The 15,449-nt window shown below is 39.7% G+C and overlaps 1 protein-coding gene and 1 long non-coding RNA gene across 4 annotated transcripts in view; both read left to right on the top strand.

Annotated features, from left to right (window-relative positions):
- Positions 1–15,449, top strand: part of MAST2 (microtubule associated serine/threonine kinase 2) — a 372,012-nt gene that overhangs the window by 14,178 nt on the left and 342,385 nt on the right. The window contains exons 2-3 of one of the 3 annotated variants that reach the window (XM_043521549.1): positions 14,958–15,046; positions 15,157–15,244. The exons of the other annotated variants lie outside the window; for them this stretch is intronic. Coding sequence (XP_043377484.1) covers positions 14,958–15,046; positions 15,157–15,244 — 177 coding nt within the window. The remainder of the gene's footprint in view (positions 1–14,957; positions 15,047–15,156; positions 15,245–15,449) is intronic. 3 annotated transcript variants of the gene reach the window in all.
- Positions 1,383–11,534, top strand: LOC119566940. Its single transcript, XR_005226535.2, has 2 exons — positions 1,383–5,797; positions 10,792–11,534. It is a non-coding gene; the product is annotated as an uncharacterized LOC119566940 (long non-coding RNA).

Genomic DNA, 15,449 nt, shown 5'->3' with positions numbered 1-15,449 from the left:
GTGTTTTTACAGAAACTCTTTAGATTTTATATTTTGTGAAAAAATAAAAACCACATACAGTAAAACCCTGTTTATCCAAGCCTCGATTATTCACTCTCTGTATTAACCGAACTGGGGCTGAATCTCTCTGGATTATCTGAATTTTTGATTATCTGATCTGGCCCCGGTCCCAGTTAGATCAGATAGGTGGGAATCCACTGTATATCAATAAAATATTGTGTTCAATTGATACCTATTCAATTCCCCCTCTAGTGATAGCGGGAAGTGGTAGATGTGGTATATCTTGACTTTAGTAAGGCTCTTGATACTGTCTCGCATGACCTTCTCATAAAGAAACTAGGGAAATGCAACCTAGATGGAGTTACTATAAGGTGGGTGCATAATTGGTTGGAAAATCGTTCCCAGAAAGTAGTTATCAGTGGTTCACAGTCATGCTGGGAAGGCATAATGAGTGGGGTCCTGCAGGGATTGGTTCTGGGTCTGGTTCTGTTCAATATCTTCATCAGTGATTTAGATATTGGCATAAAGAGTACGCTTATAAAGTTTGCGGATGATTCCAAGATGGGAGGGGGTTGCAAGTGCTTTGGCGGATAAGATTAAAATTCAAAATGATCTGGACAAACTGGAGAAATGGTCTGAAATAAATAGGATGAAATTGAATAAGGACAAATGCAAAGTACTCCACTTAGGAAGGAACAATCAGTTGCACATATACAAAATGGGAAATGATTGCCTAGGAAGGAGTACTGCAGAAAGGGACCTGGGGGTCATAGTGGATCACAAGCTAAATATGAGTCAACAATGTAACACTGTTGCAAAAAAAGCAAACATAATTCTTGGATGTATTAGCAGGAGTATCGTAAGCAAGACATGAGAAGTAATTATTCTGCTCTACTCTGTGCTGATTAGGCCTCAACTGGAGTATTGTGGCTAGTTCTGGACACCACATTCCAGGAAAGATGTGGACAAATTGGAGAAAAGCAACAATAATGATTGAAGGTCTAGAAAACATGATCCCTGAGGGAAGATTGAAAAAATTGGGTTTGTTCAGTCTGGAGAAGAGAAGTCTGAGAGGGGACATAACAGATTTCAAGTACATAAAAGGTTCTTACAAGGAGGAGGGAGAAAAATTAACTTCTGAGGCTAGGACAAGAAGCAGTGGGCTTAAATTGCAGCAAGGGCAGTTTAGGTTGTATGTTAGGAAAAACTTCCTAACTGTCAGGATGGTTAAGCACTGGAATAAATTGCCCAGGGAGGTTGTGGAATCTCCATCATTGGGGGTTTTTAAGAGCTGGTTGGACAAATACCTGTCAGATGGTCTAGACAATACTTAGTCCTGCCTTGAGTGCAGGAGACTGGAGTAGATGACCTCTCGAGGTCCCTTCCAGTTCTGTGTTTCTATGATTCTATATATATTGTGGCTAGGGAAACTAAAGTTCAGTTTTTCATTTTAATTGCAGGAAAATGTGTTTTTTTTTTTTTTTTTTTTTTAAATGGAGAATTTGGTTTTTTATTATGGGAAAACTAGTATTCCTGCTCATTAGGATGCTGGAGTCTAATTGCAGTTTGTAGGATTATTGCCCTCTTTCCTTTGCAGCAGCTCTTGTCCTTGCTGCCAAGTCAGTTAGAGCTTTTCCTCAAATTTTTCATTTCTTGGTCATCAGGAAAGAGTCCTAAGTGAAACATCTAAGCTAAAGAAGCCTTAATCCAAGCAAGTTTGTTAGACACTTGAGCTCTGTTAAGAGATTTGTCTTGCCTAGAGTATTTTACTCTTGATACTGCTTGAAAGTCCAGTCACAAATAAACATAAATAATGATATGTGGAATGGACTACTTCAGATGAAATGAAGTGGAAAGTTTCCTTGGTTCTTATAAGTGATGTCTGCTCCTTAGTTATGGCCCCCATAAATCCCAAAATATATTTATTTAACAGATGGATTAGGTGCACCGAACATCTTCAGAAAAAGAATAAATATATTAATACAGTGAATCTAAATTATTTGGAGAATCCAGTGAAGAGATTTCTAGGAATATTTTAGTCTGAACTTTTTCACCTTTATCAAGGATGAAAACTCTTGTACTGACAGACTGTGTCCTAATATGGCTCGGCAGTCCTTCAGACTATCTTCTTTTGGACTCAAGAATTGATTTCCAACTTTTTAGGACAGAGGTCAGAACAGATTGTCCTTCAGTAATTTAAACAGTTAAACAAAGTTGCCATCTCTTCATTCAGTTAAATTAGGGACTTTATTTTCTCCTTTTAAACCTATTCTGCTTCAGACATACAGGAAGGGATATCTTGAGATTTCCCTTTTCTCTTTGTACTAACTTCTGCCAGTGAATTTAACTTTAAAACATTTGCAGAGCATAATAGGAAGAGAAGACTGGAATGGGACTCATATGCTTAAATTTAGATGTGTGTAGGTACCTTGTTGAACTGAGGCCATGATTTTCATCCTTGGATAAAACTCCTCTATTATAAAAGTTGGGTAAAGCTGCATCTGTTTTGCTGATGAGCAACAGCGAGCCAGTGAACTCATCAGGTCAGACTGATGTGCTGACTTTTACGTTAGGTATAGAAAAAATATTATGTAGTGATATTAGACACATATGAGCTTTATTTTTTTCCCTCTCCAACTTACTTTCTTGCATAGCAATGCAAGCACTTGCCATTAGTTTTCTGATGTACACATGACACAGTTCACTGGTGCAAAGATGTTGAGCAGGTCTGTTTTTGCTGATGAATATAGTGTGTGTGTGCTGAATTTAGGAATGTTACTGTATGTGCTGGAGAGGTATTTGATTTGGTGTCGGTTAGTGAAAATGGTTGGTCAGTGTAGCGGTATAAGGATTAAAAGGATACCTTACCTGGAAACTTAATTGGTTATAGGCAAGGTGTTCCCCTGAAGCAACTTTTGGAGTATTTTGTTTGTGGAGAACATATATACTGATATAAAGCTATGTAAATTAATTATTCCTATTGAATATATTTCCATTACAATATTAAGTCTGTCTCTCCTACAGTTAACAGAATATTGTTTGCATGATGACACATTAAAGCCTGTTAATTTACATTTCTATAACTCATTAGTGTGCATGATGTTGGCTTACTTGAGAAATATTTAAGCTTCACAATGCTTATAGGAACACAGGACACAAGGCTGGAAATGGGCCTCCTGGGTGAAGTCCAGTCCTCTGCTGTTGAAGGCAACCATGTCATATAATCCCTTTCACAAATTTATCAAGCGCCATCTTAAAACTAATCAGGTGGTTTGCTCCCACTACTCCTCTTGGAAAATACAATCTTCTTTCAGTTTATTGTTCAATTCTGTAACATACACCTGGTCAAAATAGATCTGTGGTCAGTAAACTCTAATCTTCAAATAGACTTTTAAGCAGGAGCATCATCTAGAGTAACAAAGGCAAGTGAAATGCTAAACTCTTTAATACACAGTTGAACGCTGTCCTGATGGCAGAGTAATGTGTAATAAAGAGAAATGCATTGCTGTTTGTTGATGAATTATTTCACTTTGACAATTACAAAGGGAACATCAGTAGTTTTTCAGAACATCTTGACTTCATTTTTCTTATTACTGGGTATTAATAAAGTGTTTTTTACCTTGAAATCTAAGCACAATTGACCAGATTCCTCAATTTTTCTACTATTGCCACCTTTTTATTTTAAAACGGGGAAAATTTGCTATGCAGGTGAAAGTTACCAGATGAGCCAAACTTACCAGATACCATAGAGCATGGACATCCTTTTGACAGTGGGTCTCAACCTTGCTGTGGAGGGACTGCGGTAAAGGAAAGTCATCTCTTTGCTCATTCCATCCTTTACCTCTTTGCTGAGAGTGCCAGCAAAGGTACCAATTGTGCAGATGACTTTTGTGATGTGAGCTGGACTGAGACTCCAACTTATTTTATATAAACCACTGAAAAGCCATCACAATAAAATTTTTGATCACAGAAGTGGGCTTTTAAATATTTATTTAAACAAACACTTCAGTTTGTCTCTGAAATAAAATCTACCAAATTGGAATACTCTCTAATAAATTGTGTGACTAAAATTGGATTTTAATCAGGGGAAGAATGCTTTTAAAAATTAATTCAGTTATCAAAACCTACACCAAATGTTATGGCCAGTGCTAGAAGTTTGGAAAAAATACAGGAGAAAATTATTAGCTCTTTTTTTAATAACATTGTGGATGCACTATGTAACTGATATAAACTGTTCAGAAGGGAAAGTTATGGCAAAATGTGACATTCATGCATATTTAGACACGATGATTTATTTGGGATGGGTATCGGTTAGCATGTTTTATTGTCTCAGATGGATTTTATTCAGAGCTGTACAAAGTCAGAGTGGCGAGTGTATACCTGAAAGTCAGCCCCATTGTTCAGCACACTGTGTGCCGCCTGTCAGAGATATGTAGGTTTCTCTTGGCTCCCACCCCTGGATTTGTGTGGTGGCCTACCCCTTGATTTCTACTGCAGATTGGGAACTCCTTTTCCAGAATCGTGGAGATAGTGTATCAGGCATTTCTTCTGAGGCCTTCTGATTTGGGTTTGTTTCTACTGACCTTAAGAAATCTGACAGTTGGGAATTTCATTTGTGTAGTCAGGCAAAGGGCAAGTAATATACTATTTATCCCTGAAATGTCTGAAGTGTCCTTTCTTTGGGATGGAACTCAAGTATGCAGATTCCTCAGTGATTTGAAATTTTGTGCCAGACTATGGAAATTTTGTCCTTTTGCAGTATAAGTCCTGCTAAGAGGGTTGAGTAGTTGCTCTTTTGTAGTTAGGTTTATTTGTAATTTACTGACAATTCTGATATTTTGGTGACTTCTGCCAAGGAAAGCTTGTCAGATTTCCAGAGGCTGCCAGCTGCCATGTTTCTAGTTTGTCCTTTTCATTTTAGTTGCAGTGGTGTTTGCCAGTTTCACTTGTAACTGTATCATTACGATCTGGTTATAAATGCAAAGAAAGAACTTACTAAATTACTGGTAGCTCTTCTGGTAAACTTCAGGGCAAAGTCTACACTACAAAATTAAGTCAACCTTAGTTAGGTCAACGTATAGCCGCTGCAGTAATTAAATCCCTTTTGCATGTCCACACTACGCTTCTTGTGTTGGTGGTGTGTGTCCTCACTTGCAGCACTTACATGATGCAGAGAGCAGTGCACTGTGGGTTGCTATCCCACTGTGCAGCTTGCCACCATCTAGCACACTGTTTTGAGAAGGATTTGCAAAGTCTCATGGGGGCAAAGAGTCACGCAGGGGTTACTGGAAACTTAGTTTAATGTCCCTTGTTGCAGTTTTCTCCATCCCATAATTTCATCTGCATTCCATAATGTTTTGCGCCATTTCTCAAAAGCCCTGCAAACCTGCATGTGTGCCATCTGTGTGAGAAGCATGGATCCTGCACAGCTCTGCACTGTTGTGATGAGCATTGTGAGCACAGTGTGCCCGATCCTGAAGTCTTTGCAAAACTATCAGAGGAGCTGCAGGAAACATGATGATTACTTGGAGGCTAGCTTGCTGTGGGACATAGAAAGAAACAACTCCAGGTTGTTGCTGGCATTCACCTAGCAGCTACAGATGATGGAGCGCTGGTTCTGGGCCTGAGAAACAAGCACTGACTGATTGGATTGAATCATTATACAGGTATGGGATGATGAGCAGTGGCTTCAGAACTTTCGAATGTGCAAGGCCACATTGCTGGATATGTGTGCACTGTTTGCCCCAGCCCTCCAACGCAGTGACACCAAAATGAGAGCTGCACTGATAGTGGAAAAGTAAGTGGTGATGGCTGTGTGGAAGCTTTCCACACCAAATTGCTACCAATCAGTTGGGATTCAGTTTGGAGTTGAGAAATCCACCATAGGAGTTACTATGATTCAAGTGTGCAGGGCCATTAGTTGCATCTTTCTAAGAAGGACTTTGACTCTGGGCAATGTGCAGGACATAGTGCATGCTTCTGCAGCAATGAGGTTCCCAAACTTCAGTGGGGCAATCTAATAGATGGCATGCATATCCCTATTTTGGCACCAGACCACCTTGCCACAGAATATATCAACAGAAAGGGCTACTTTTCTATGATATTGCAAGTGCTGGTGGATCACCAAGGTCGTTTTACCGACATCAGCTTGGGATGGTCAGGGAACGTGCATGATGCATGCATCTTTAAGAGTACAGGCCTGTTCAGAAAGCTGCAAGAAGTGACTTTCTTTCCAGACGAGAGGATTACCATTGGGGGTGATCTTAGGAGACCCACCCTACCCGTTACTCCCGTAGTTCATGAAACCATACATTGGTCACCTAGACAGCAGCAAAGAACACTTTCAACTATGCTCAGCAGGTGCAGAATGTCAGCTGAATGTGCCTTTGGCCGTTTGAAAGGCCACTGGTGCTGTTGAGATTAGATCTCAGTGGCGGGGGGGGGGGGGGGAACCCTAATGGTTAAAGCTGCCTGCTGTGTGCTTCAGAATATTTGTGAAGCAAAGGGAGAAAAGATTCTGCCAGGTTGGAGGGTTGAGGTGGAATGACTGCTCTGCTGATTTTGAGCAGCCCGATACCAGGGCTATAAGAAGAGCTCAGTGAGGAGCTATATGGCTCCTGGAGGCTTTGAGAGACCATTTTAATAGTGAGCCACAGTAATATGTGTAGCTGTAGTGTGTGCTGCCTGGCATTGTGGTTTTTTAAATTTAATTTTTTTTGCACCCCGATATGAACCTTGTAATGAGTGCTGTATGTGTCGTCATATAACATTGCAAATGCACCTATTGCTTTTTTATGTGAATGATATTAGCCCAGCCAACATATGTTGTGAACTAATAAAATGACTTAAGTTTCCATAAATGGACTTTTATTCCAAACGCATGCAAACAGACATATTTATAACTGAATGAAACTTTATAAATACAGGGCAAAGAATCAAGGGGAAAGAACGGTCATTTCCGTTTCATAAACGCATACAGTGATCTGTGAGAGACATGGTTGGTGTATGTGCGGCTATGATTGCCTGTGCTTTCGCATGGGGTGGAGTGGTAGGGGAAGTGTAGCATCCTTGGATGCCACGTGGTGTGTGTGTGTGTGTGTGTGTAGGGAGGTTCCAGAATGCAGTTCTCTATGGGCTGCAGAGGGAGGCAAGCATGGGTCTGTTAAACCTGAAGGTTGACAAGTCTCGAGCATGTCTGTTTGCCTCTTGAGAAGTGCTAGTATCTCCTTCTGCCCGTCTCCATCCTTTTCCTGTGCTTTGTTCTTCTCTGTTCATTATGTCTGCCACAGCAATTCCCCAAGTCCTGTGCTTAATATCCAAAGCACCAGAGGCTTGCAGGATCTTTTGGAACATGTCATCCCATGTCCTCTTCCTTCTCCTCCTAATCTGTCTGAACCGCTTGATTGGTGTGGATGGAGAGACCCTGAAGGCCACATTTCCAGCTACAAAAGATACAATGCATAGAGGTACTGTTGTGAGTGTATTCACAAGATAAATGGAAACTTGATATACTGAACTCTCACCCCTTGATCCACACAAGTTACAAACGCTACTGTTAGGGGGCTTATTCCTTCACCCACTTACTTCCCTGTTCCTTCTCGCATGAACAGAGAGCAACAATACCCGGAAGTCCAAAGGTGCAAACAATTCGATGTTTATTGGGGTGAACTTCCAGCAAGCATGATTCCAGTTTCCTTCCTTAGTGTCCCCCTTCCCAGCTCTGACACCACAGAGCCTTACCTGTGTCCTGTTCCCATTCCTGCCCTTAGCAAAACATGATTCCAATTTCCCCCGCCCACACTTCCTGATTGACTGCAGACTATATAGTAAAACTTGAGTTCTGCTTAGCTATACCTTAACCAATCATTTTCCTGAAATTTAACTAACCAATCCTAACATACTGTAACATGATTATTTAACCAATTATATCCCACCACCTTAATTAGTTTACACACAGCCAAATTAATTATACAGCAGATAGAAACAATCACAGAACCAGACCGAGATTATACAGACAAACAATAGGGAAATGGGGACTACAGTGATAGAACAACAAAGAAATGAGGATTTCATATCCCAGCTATTGATAAGTGTGTTCTTGCCAGACAGGATGCTATCAAACTAAGTTTCCTTTTACATCTTCTAGGCACTTCCCTTTCTCCGGAGGCGATAGGCATTATCAGGACAGGATTGTATACCTAACAGCCCAATAGCACCTTATTTCAATGTGACTAGTTTGGAATGTGAGGATCTGACCGTTCGCTTATCGCTGCCTCTGCTGCTTAGCCAAAGATCTTAGCCTAAGTACAGGGCCTCAGACTGTCACAGTAAGAGAAGGACCTTACACCGGCAGACAGTGATTTTGATTCTTTCTTTTATACCTCTATAACTAGCTAAGTGATAAGAATACACCTAAAGTCTTAGAGTATAGGCCTTTACAGACAGGCCTGAATATCTATATCCTAACAGCTACGTTCTCACTTCTTCTTGGGATTCATCGAGCATGGCAGCAGTCCCAGCCATGGTGAATATGGCCCAGGGGAGGGGGGTGAGTTGGAATAGTAAGGGGGGTAGCATATGTGGATAGGGCAATTGAATTGAATACTGGCTCAGTCTTGAGGGTAATGGAGGCTGAAAAGAACAGCTCCTGCATCCGTCCAGCTGCAGACCGGGTCAGTATGCTGCTAGCCTGTGTGCTGCAATGGTGCCTGCTGAAGTAATTGCTGAGTGACATGTGAAGGTGTCTTACCGCAGTGGAAGAAATAAGGCAACCCTCCCCAGAAACCTTCAGCAGAGGATTGCAGACTACCTCCAGGAAAGAGGAAGAAGAAAGTTTCCTCAGGATTGCAATGGAGGATTCATGTTACATCTCTGTATAGACAAACTGTTCTGCAGGACCCCCTATGCCTAAGTTTACAGGGGAGTGAGAAGCAGATAGCAACTCTACCTCTAGTTGTTATTTCACTACTTCTTCTAGCATGATTAAAAAAGTAAATGAACAGATGTGTCCCTGCAACATCAAAGCAAACAGCATACTTACTGGAGGTTTCTTCCCTGGCATCATGCTCACCCATGCTGCAGTGTAGGGACTGGCTCGGCTGCTGTGGAGTCAAAAACAATTCCTGGCTCACTGTGCCACTGGATCCCCCGGTCACCTGTCCCCCATAGTTGTCTTCATCCTCTTCCTTATCCAACACCACCTCCTCATTGTTCACTCTGGCAGTCTGTGACTCTGGCTTCTCCGAAGTATCTATGGGGCTCTTGGGGGTAGTGTGGTGGGGTCTCTGCTGAGGATGGCATGCAGCTCTTTGTAAAAGTGGCATGTCTACAGCTCTGCACTAGAGCAACTGGTACACCTGCTGCTGCTCCTTGGCTTTCACGTGGCACTGCTGTGGGTCCCTCTTGTAGCCCTTCTCCCCCATGCCCGAGCAATCTGCTCATAGATATTGATGTTTCTACAGCTGGATTGATGCTGTGGCTGCACAACCTCTTCTCTCCGTAGACCCAGGAGATCCATCACCTCCTGTGTAATCCAGGCTGCAGCCTGTAGTCAGCATGGTCAGCTGGGAAGTTGCTAGGTGAGCTCTCCATGCTGATCAAACAAGAAATGGAATTTCAAAAATTTGTGGGGATTTAGAGGGAAGGGGGTATATACCACTGTATTTGGCTGCTGGGAAGCAGAGTTCAAAATGGTGACCACCATGGTCAGGGTAGGGCATTGTGGGACACCTCCTGGAGGCCACTAAAGTCGACGTAAGTAACGCAGTGTCTACATTGACACTGTGTTGACCTAACTACTTCGACCTAAGCGCTATGCCTCTCACGGAGGTGGAGTTAAGTCAGCGTAGCGGGCAATTTAAATTGGCGGGAGCAACATTTTCGTGTAGACACTTAAAGTTAGGTCGACATAAGTTGCCTTATGTTGACGTAACATTGTAGTGTAGACCAGGTGTCAGAGAATTCACTAGTCTTTAATTAACCTCAGGAAGACTTCATAAGTGTGGCTTTAAAATTCTTGCCATGTATTGACAATCTTGTCTGGCTTGGGATGGGAAGTGTGTGGTTTCCAGATGGTTTATGTTGACAAAAACTGGCTGTCAAATAATTGGAATTCTGAGTTGGAAGGTGCATGCTCTTTTTTTCTGCTGGGTTCTAGCCCCCGAAAGCTATGCCCAAATAAATATGTTAGTCTCTAAGGTGCCACAAGGACTCCTCATTGTTTTTTCTTACTCACTTCCACCAAACCAGATAAAAATCAATTCTGCTTTCTTGTCATCAGGCTGATGAAACAAATCACAGCCTAGATCTTCACAGGCCACTTTTTCCTAAAAGTTTTCATCCTACCAATGTTCCCATGTTCTTCTCTGTCTATTTTATTGGTAAAAGCATATTTGAACTGTCCACTTACTCATTTTGTCCAATGCCTACCACTATGGACTGAAAGACTCCTGTGTATGCTCAACCTGTGGAGCTTGCTTTGGCTACTTTTACTGTCACCTGAACTGAGCTAAGATTAATTTAGCTACCGTTTATAGTACCAATATGTGCTGGACAACAATTTAGTATTGTTAAATTGGGGTCACACACTGTTATGATTTTACAGTCCATCCTGCACAGAGGAATCTTATTTTATAAAATTAAATTTTTATTTTATAAAATTGATTAGTATATCCTAATGGTCTGCTGCCCATCAGTAAATTATTGAAAGTCAAGATGGAAAAGCCTTATTAACACATCTACTTCCCCCACACCTAAGTTTGGTTCATCAATCACCTTTTTCTTTTTTTGTAGGCAGCATCATTTGAGAGAAGCAATGGAACAGCAGCTGGGCATGGATTTCTTTCCTCTTGCCCCTTTTTAGTCTTGAAGATATTTTTATGGACTAAATTCCAAAATGGACCTCCAGAAATTATTATTTTGAGACTATATCACAATGCTCCAAACTTAACAATACTTAGGAAGTTTCTTTGAGAAGCTCACTTTTTAAAGAAGATTGAACTCTGCATCACTCCTGAGTCAATTATTATTTTATTCAAACCAAAATAGCTATGCATTTTTATGCATTGTATTATTCACGTGCCTTGGATCTATAACTGCCTAGGTTATTTTGGACTGAGATTTAAATCTCTGCTCAGTCAGGACAGTGTGTTCCAACTTTCAGTTGTTGAAACATGACCCTGGGTTTGCTCTTTATAATGTCTACTTGATGTATAATTAAATATGGAAATTCTTATAGCTCCTATAGCTTGGTATGTAACTAAAATTGTTGTTTGCCTATGTAAATTGGATTACTTAAATTGTCATTGGTTGTTTTATACTTCAGTTAAGAGGAGTATGTAAGGAAGTTTATATTATAAAAGAAATTGCATTACCAATTATACTCTTAAGTGGTTTGACTCCATTTAGGCATTCATTAGAATTTATATTGGTATAAATTAAGACCTGCATTTTACTCTGTTTTATTCATTCCTGTTGGATGTAATAGGGGAATTTACTGTTTGTAACTAGAATAAAAATACTTGGCAAATTAAAAATACTGTTGCAATTTTAAATGTTTACCAACTAATTTTAAAAACATTAAACATTTTTAAAAACATTACACTTTAGTAAACCTACCATATAGAAGGTTTCAGAGTAACAGCCATGTTAGTCTGTATTCGCAAAAAGAAAAGGAGTACTTGTGGCACCTTAGAGACTAACCAGTTTATTTGAGCATGAGCTTTCGATGCATCCGATGAAGTGAGCTGTAGCTCACGAAAGCTTATGCTCAAATAAATTGGTTAGTCTCTAAGGTGCCACAAGTACTCCTTTTCTTTTTACCATATAGAAGATACAGTATCAATCTCTTCACTTCTCATATCAAATTATATAATTTCCTTTCACCTCTATGTAAACTATTAAGTTTTTTTTTAAAAACAGCAGCGTTCTTTTATGATCAGTTTTCTTTGCTTGCCTGACTCCTTTAGCGATGCCACATTCTTGTCTTTGTTAGAGCATAACCATCATGGAAGGTATTTTGATATAATGAACATCTAAGTTATGGGCATCACTGAATGAATCTGGCAAGATGAGAAGTCTGGTTTAAAAATTTGTAAATGGAAATTTTAGCTTTTGCATATTGTCTTATTTGTTAGAGTGTATTTGTATAAAAACATATGTGCTTGGAGTTTTGGATGGTTGTCTTTTAGTAAGTCTAAATACACAGATCTTGAAAATCTGCAGCAACTGGAGAGGAAGTACAAAAAAGAAGTATATGGAAGATAAATGAGGGTTTGATAATCTCTATGATCATAAATATAACTGCTTTCAACTTTGCCCAGCAAATGACGTCAGGGTTCACCACATACATAGCACACTACAAGAAGGATGTGGAAAAATTGGAAAATGTCCAGCGGAGGGCAACAAAAATGATTAGGGGACTGGAACACATGACTTACGAGGAGAGGCTGAGGGAACTGGGATTGTTTAGTCTGCGGAAGAGAAGAATGAGGGGGGATTTGATAGCTGCTTTCAACTACCTGGAAGGGGGTTCCAAAGAGGATGGCTCTAGACTGTTCTCAGTGGTAGGAGATGACCGAATGAGGAGTAATGGTCTCAAGTTGCAGTGGGGGAGGTTTAGGTTGGATATTAGGAAAAACTTTTTCACTAGGAGGGTGGTGAAACACTGGAATGCGTTACCTAGGGAGGTGGTGGAATCTCCTTCCTTAGAAGTTTTTAAGGTCAGGCTTGACAAATCCCTGGGTGTGATGATTTATTTGGGGATTGGTCCTGCTTTGAGCAGGGGTTTGGACTAGATGACCTCCTGAGATCCCTTCCAACCCTGATATTCTATGATCTGTGATGTGGTTTAGTGGAAGTTCAAAGATATTATTTTTGCAGAGGTTTTGCTTTGCAAGATTTACATATATGGCTTCCAATGAAGGTGTTTTGTATAAGGTATCTTTTAAACTTTTCATATTTTTAGCAGACAGGGTAATATATAAAATGGAAGACTGCATAACTGCTGTTTGTATTTTTAACTGGTCAAGAATGAATGTTGCAGCCATCTCAAACTGTATTGTACACCTACTTAGAATATTAATGTAGTGAAGGGATGAGGAATATATGGTGGAAGTGGGGGAGGGGAAGAGTATATACAAAGGAAAAAATTAATTTTGTCAACCGATTGGTGGTGTTGATTCAATCTCATATCTTCTTTTCAAGCCTTGTTTCTTCACACCATCTGTAAGCAGTTAACTGACTTTGAGTTTTAAAATATATACAAGGTTTAATATAATAGCTACCTCCCATAGTTTTCGCTAAGAGTGTGTATATGATTTTGACTTGAGACAAAGATCTGTGATTGGAAGATTAAATTTGTGCTTTTCATATATAAGGTTCTTTTGCTCTTGGCTCTCTGGGATACTTTTCTCCTGGTTCCTAGAACTTACACAAGTGGCATACAAAAATTACTTATCTACTCTTTATTTCTTTTTTCCCCTCTGATTAAGAGATACTGGGACTGATAGCTGGTATAAATCAGCATGGCTCCATTGGATTTGCCACGATTTACAGCAGCTGAGCTTCTGATCCATATATTTAAACATTTTAAAAAAAGTTCATTTTCAGTTCTGTGATTGGTGGTCCCATTAGGGATGAAATCACTGTTTTGAGTTGTAATCTGTTTCTCTTCAACTTGACGTGGTTCTTAAAGAGCGTAGAAGTCTGTTAAACATTCATAAGGTATCCAGACATCTTCTGTTGGAGCAGACACTTAGGCATATTCCTATAATCCTACAGAACACCAGGCAGTAAAAGAAGTGGGAGTTGGTTCCTTGAATGTTCTTGACATCCATTTCCTTTCTTTGCCAATGTGTGCTCTGTATTGGACTGACTTCTACAAGTCTGTGGTTGGCTGATGGGATCTATTTAAAAGGGCTTGAGTATTTCTTGCCTCACTGCACAGAGGTGTTCCCCTCTAATTATTCTGAGAGACTATAGCAGATCTTTCCATTCTCTGTATATAGTTAACACATCCCAATCTGGGGCAAATTAAGCTTTCTGGCTATCTTATTATTGAATCCTCTTATTATAGAATTCTGCATTAAAATTTTGCTATTCCTGCTTTGATTCATTGAAGAACTTTTTAGATGCCTAATATCACTTTTGTGATTCTTGAATCACAGCTGAACAAAATTACTATACTGACAGTCTTCTGAAAGCTTGTTCTATTGTTTACAAATCAACCCTGTCTGTCATGGGAGTTTGACTGACACAATGTGTACATAGATCTCAGTGATATTTTAAATTGGGTAGAATGCAGGTTAGTATTGTAAAAGTTAATAGCACATTGTCTCTGAATGTTGCATTATGAAATGTTTATAATCATATACTCAAATTCTTGATTGAAATAAACACAGACAAATGTAAATTATTTTTTTAAATGTCTGCAAATCTAGCATGCATGAATAGGGGTCTTTTTCTGTAGAATATTTCAATAGCTGCATAATCTGTAGAGGCAGGGCCGGCTCCAGCATTTTTGCTGCTGCTGCTGAGGGCGGATCGCTACCCCAGAGCCCGACATCCTACCGCCCCTTTACATTTGCCGCCCCAGGCACCTGCTTGGTTTGCTGGTGCCTGGAGCCGGCCCTGTTTAGAGCAAGTTTCAATGCTTATGCATTAATGAAAAGTATACCTGAAAAATGTTCTGAACCTGTCTTGGTTTAACCGATAATAGGGAGCAATCTTAATTTTCCTGTTGGGATGGGAAACCCAATTTCCCCAAACAGGGGGCTTATTATGTAAGATCTAAAAAGGTTAAATATGTAGTCACTAGAAGAATTTAAGTTAAGGATGAGTCAAGAACAATTTTTATACATATCATGAACCTATTCAGTAAAAATGTCTCTTCAGATACATTCTTTAGACTTGCTACTGGTTATTTATGGCCCTTAGCTGGACTTTTTTTTTTTATTTAGATGTTATGCCAGAACTTTTGGGGAGAAAACATTTGCATTAGCAAGAAGACCTTGGAGAAGACCTTATGGGATAATGGGAGCAATCCCTGGTGAATGTGTATATATATTTATAGTTCTCTTACTTAAGACGGTTCTCTGTTGCCTCATCTTTAATTTTTATCATTAATGCCTAATCATTAATTTTGCCTCATCTCTACAGTTTCCAGATATCTTCTTCCTTTTTCCACTCCATGTGGATGTATCCTTGTTTTCTTGCAGTTCTGGGGGAAAATATGCAGGATGATAGGGTATATATTAAATATTTTATTTTATTGTTTCTGGGTACTTACGTGGGCAAAAAAATGTCTAAATCTATACAAAAATATATTTTATTCATGCTAGTCGTATTTAAAGAATTTCAAACTACTGACAACATTACTAAAATGTAACTCAGGCTTTGTCTTAATACAGTACCCCCCCCACAAAAAAAAAAAAAAAAAAAAAAAAACCACA

Source organism: Chelonia mydas, chromosome 8 (assembly GCF_015237465.2).
Source record: "Chelonia mydas isolate rCheMyd1 chromosome 8, rCheMyd1.pri.v2, whole genome shotgun sequence".
NCBI classification, from domain to species: Eukaryota; Metazoa; Chordata; order Testudines; family Cheloniidae; genus Chelonia; species Chelonia mydas.
Note: the sequence above shows the minus strand (reverse complement) of the source record. Positions and strands in the feature narration are given on the sequence as shown.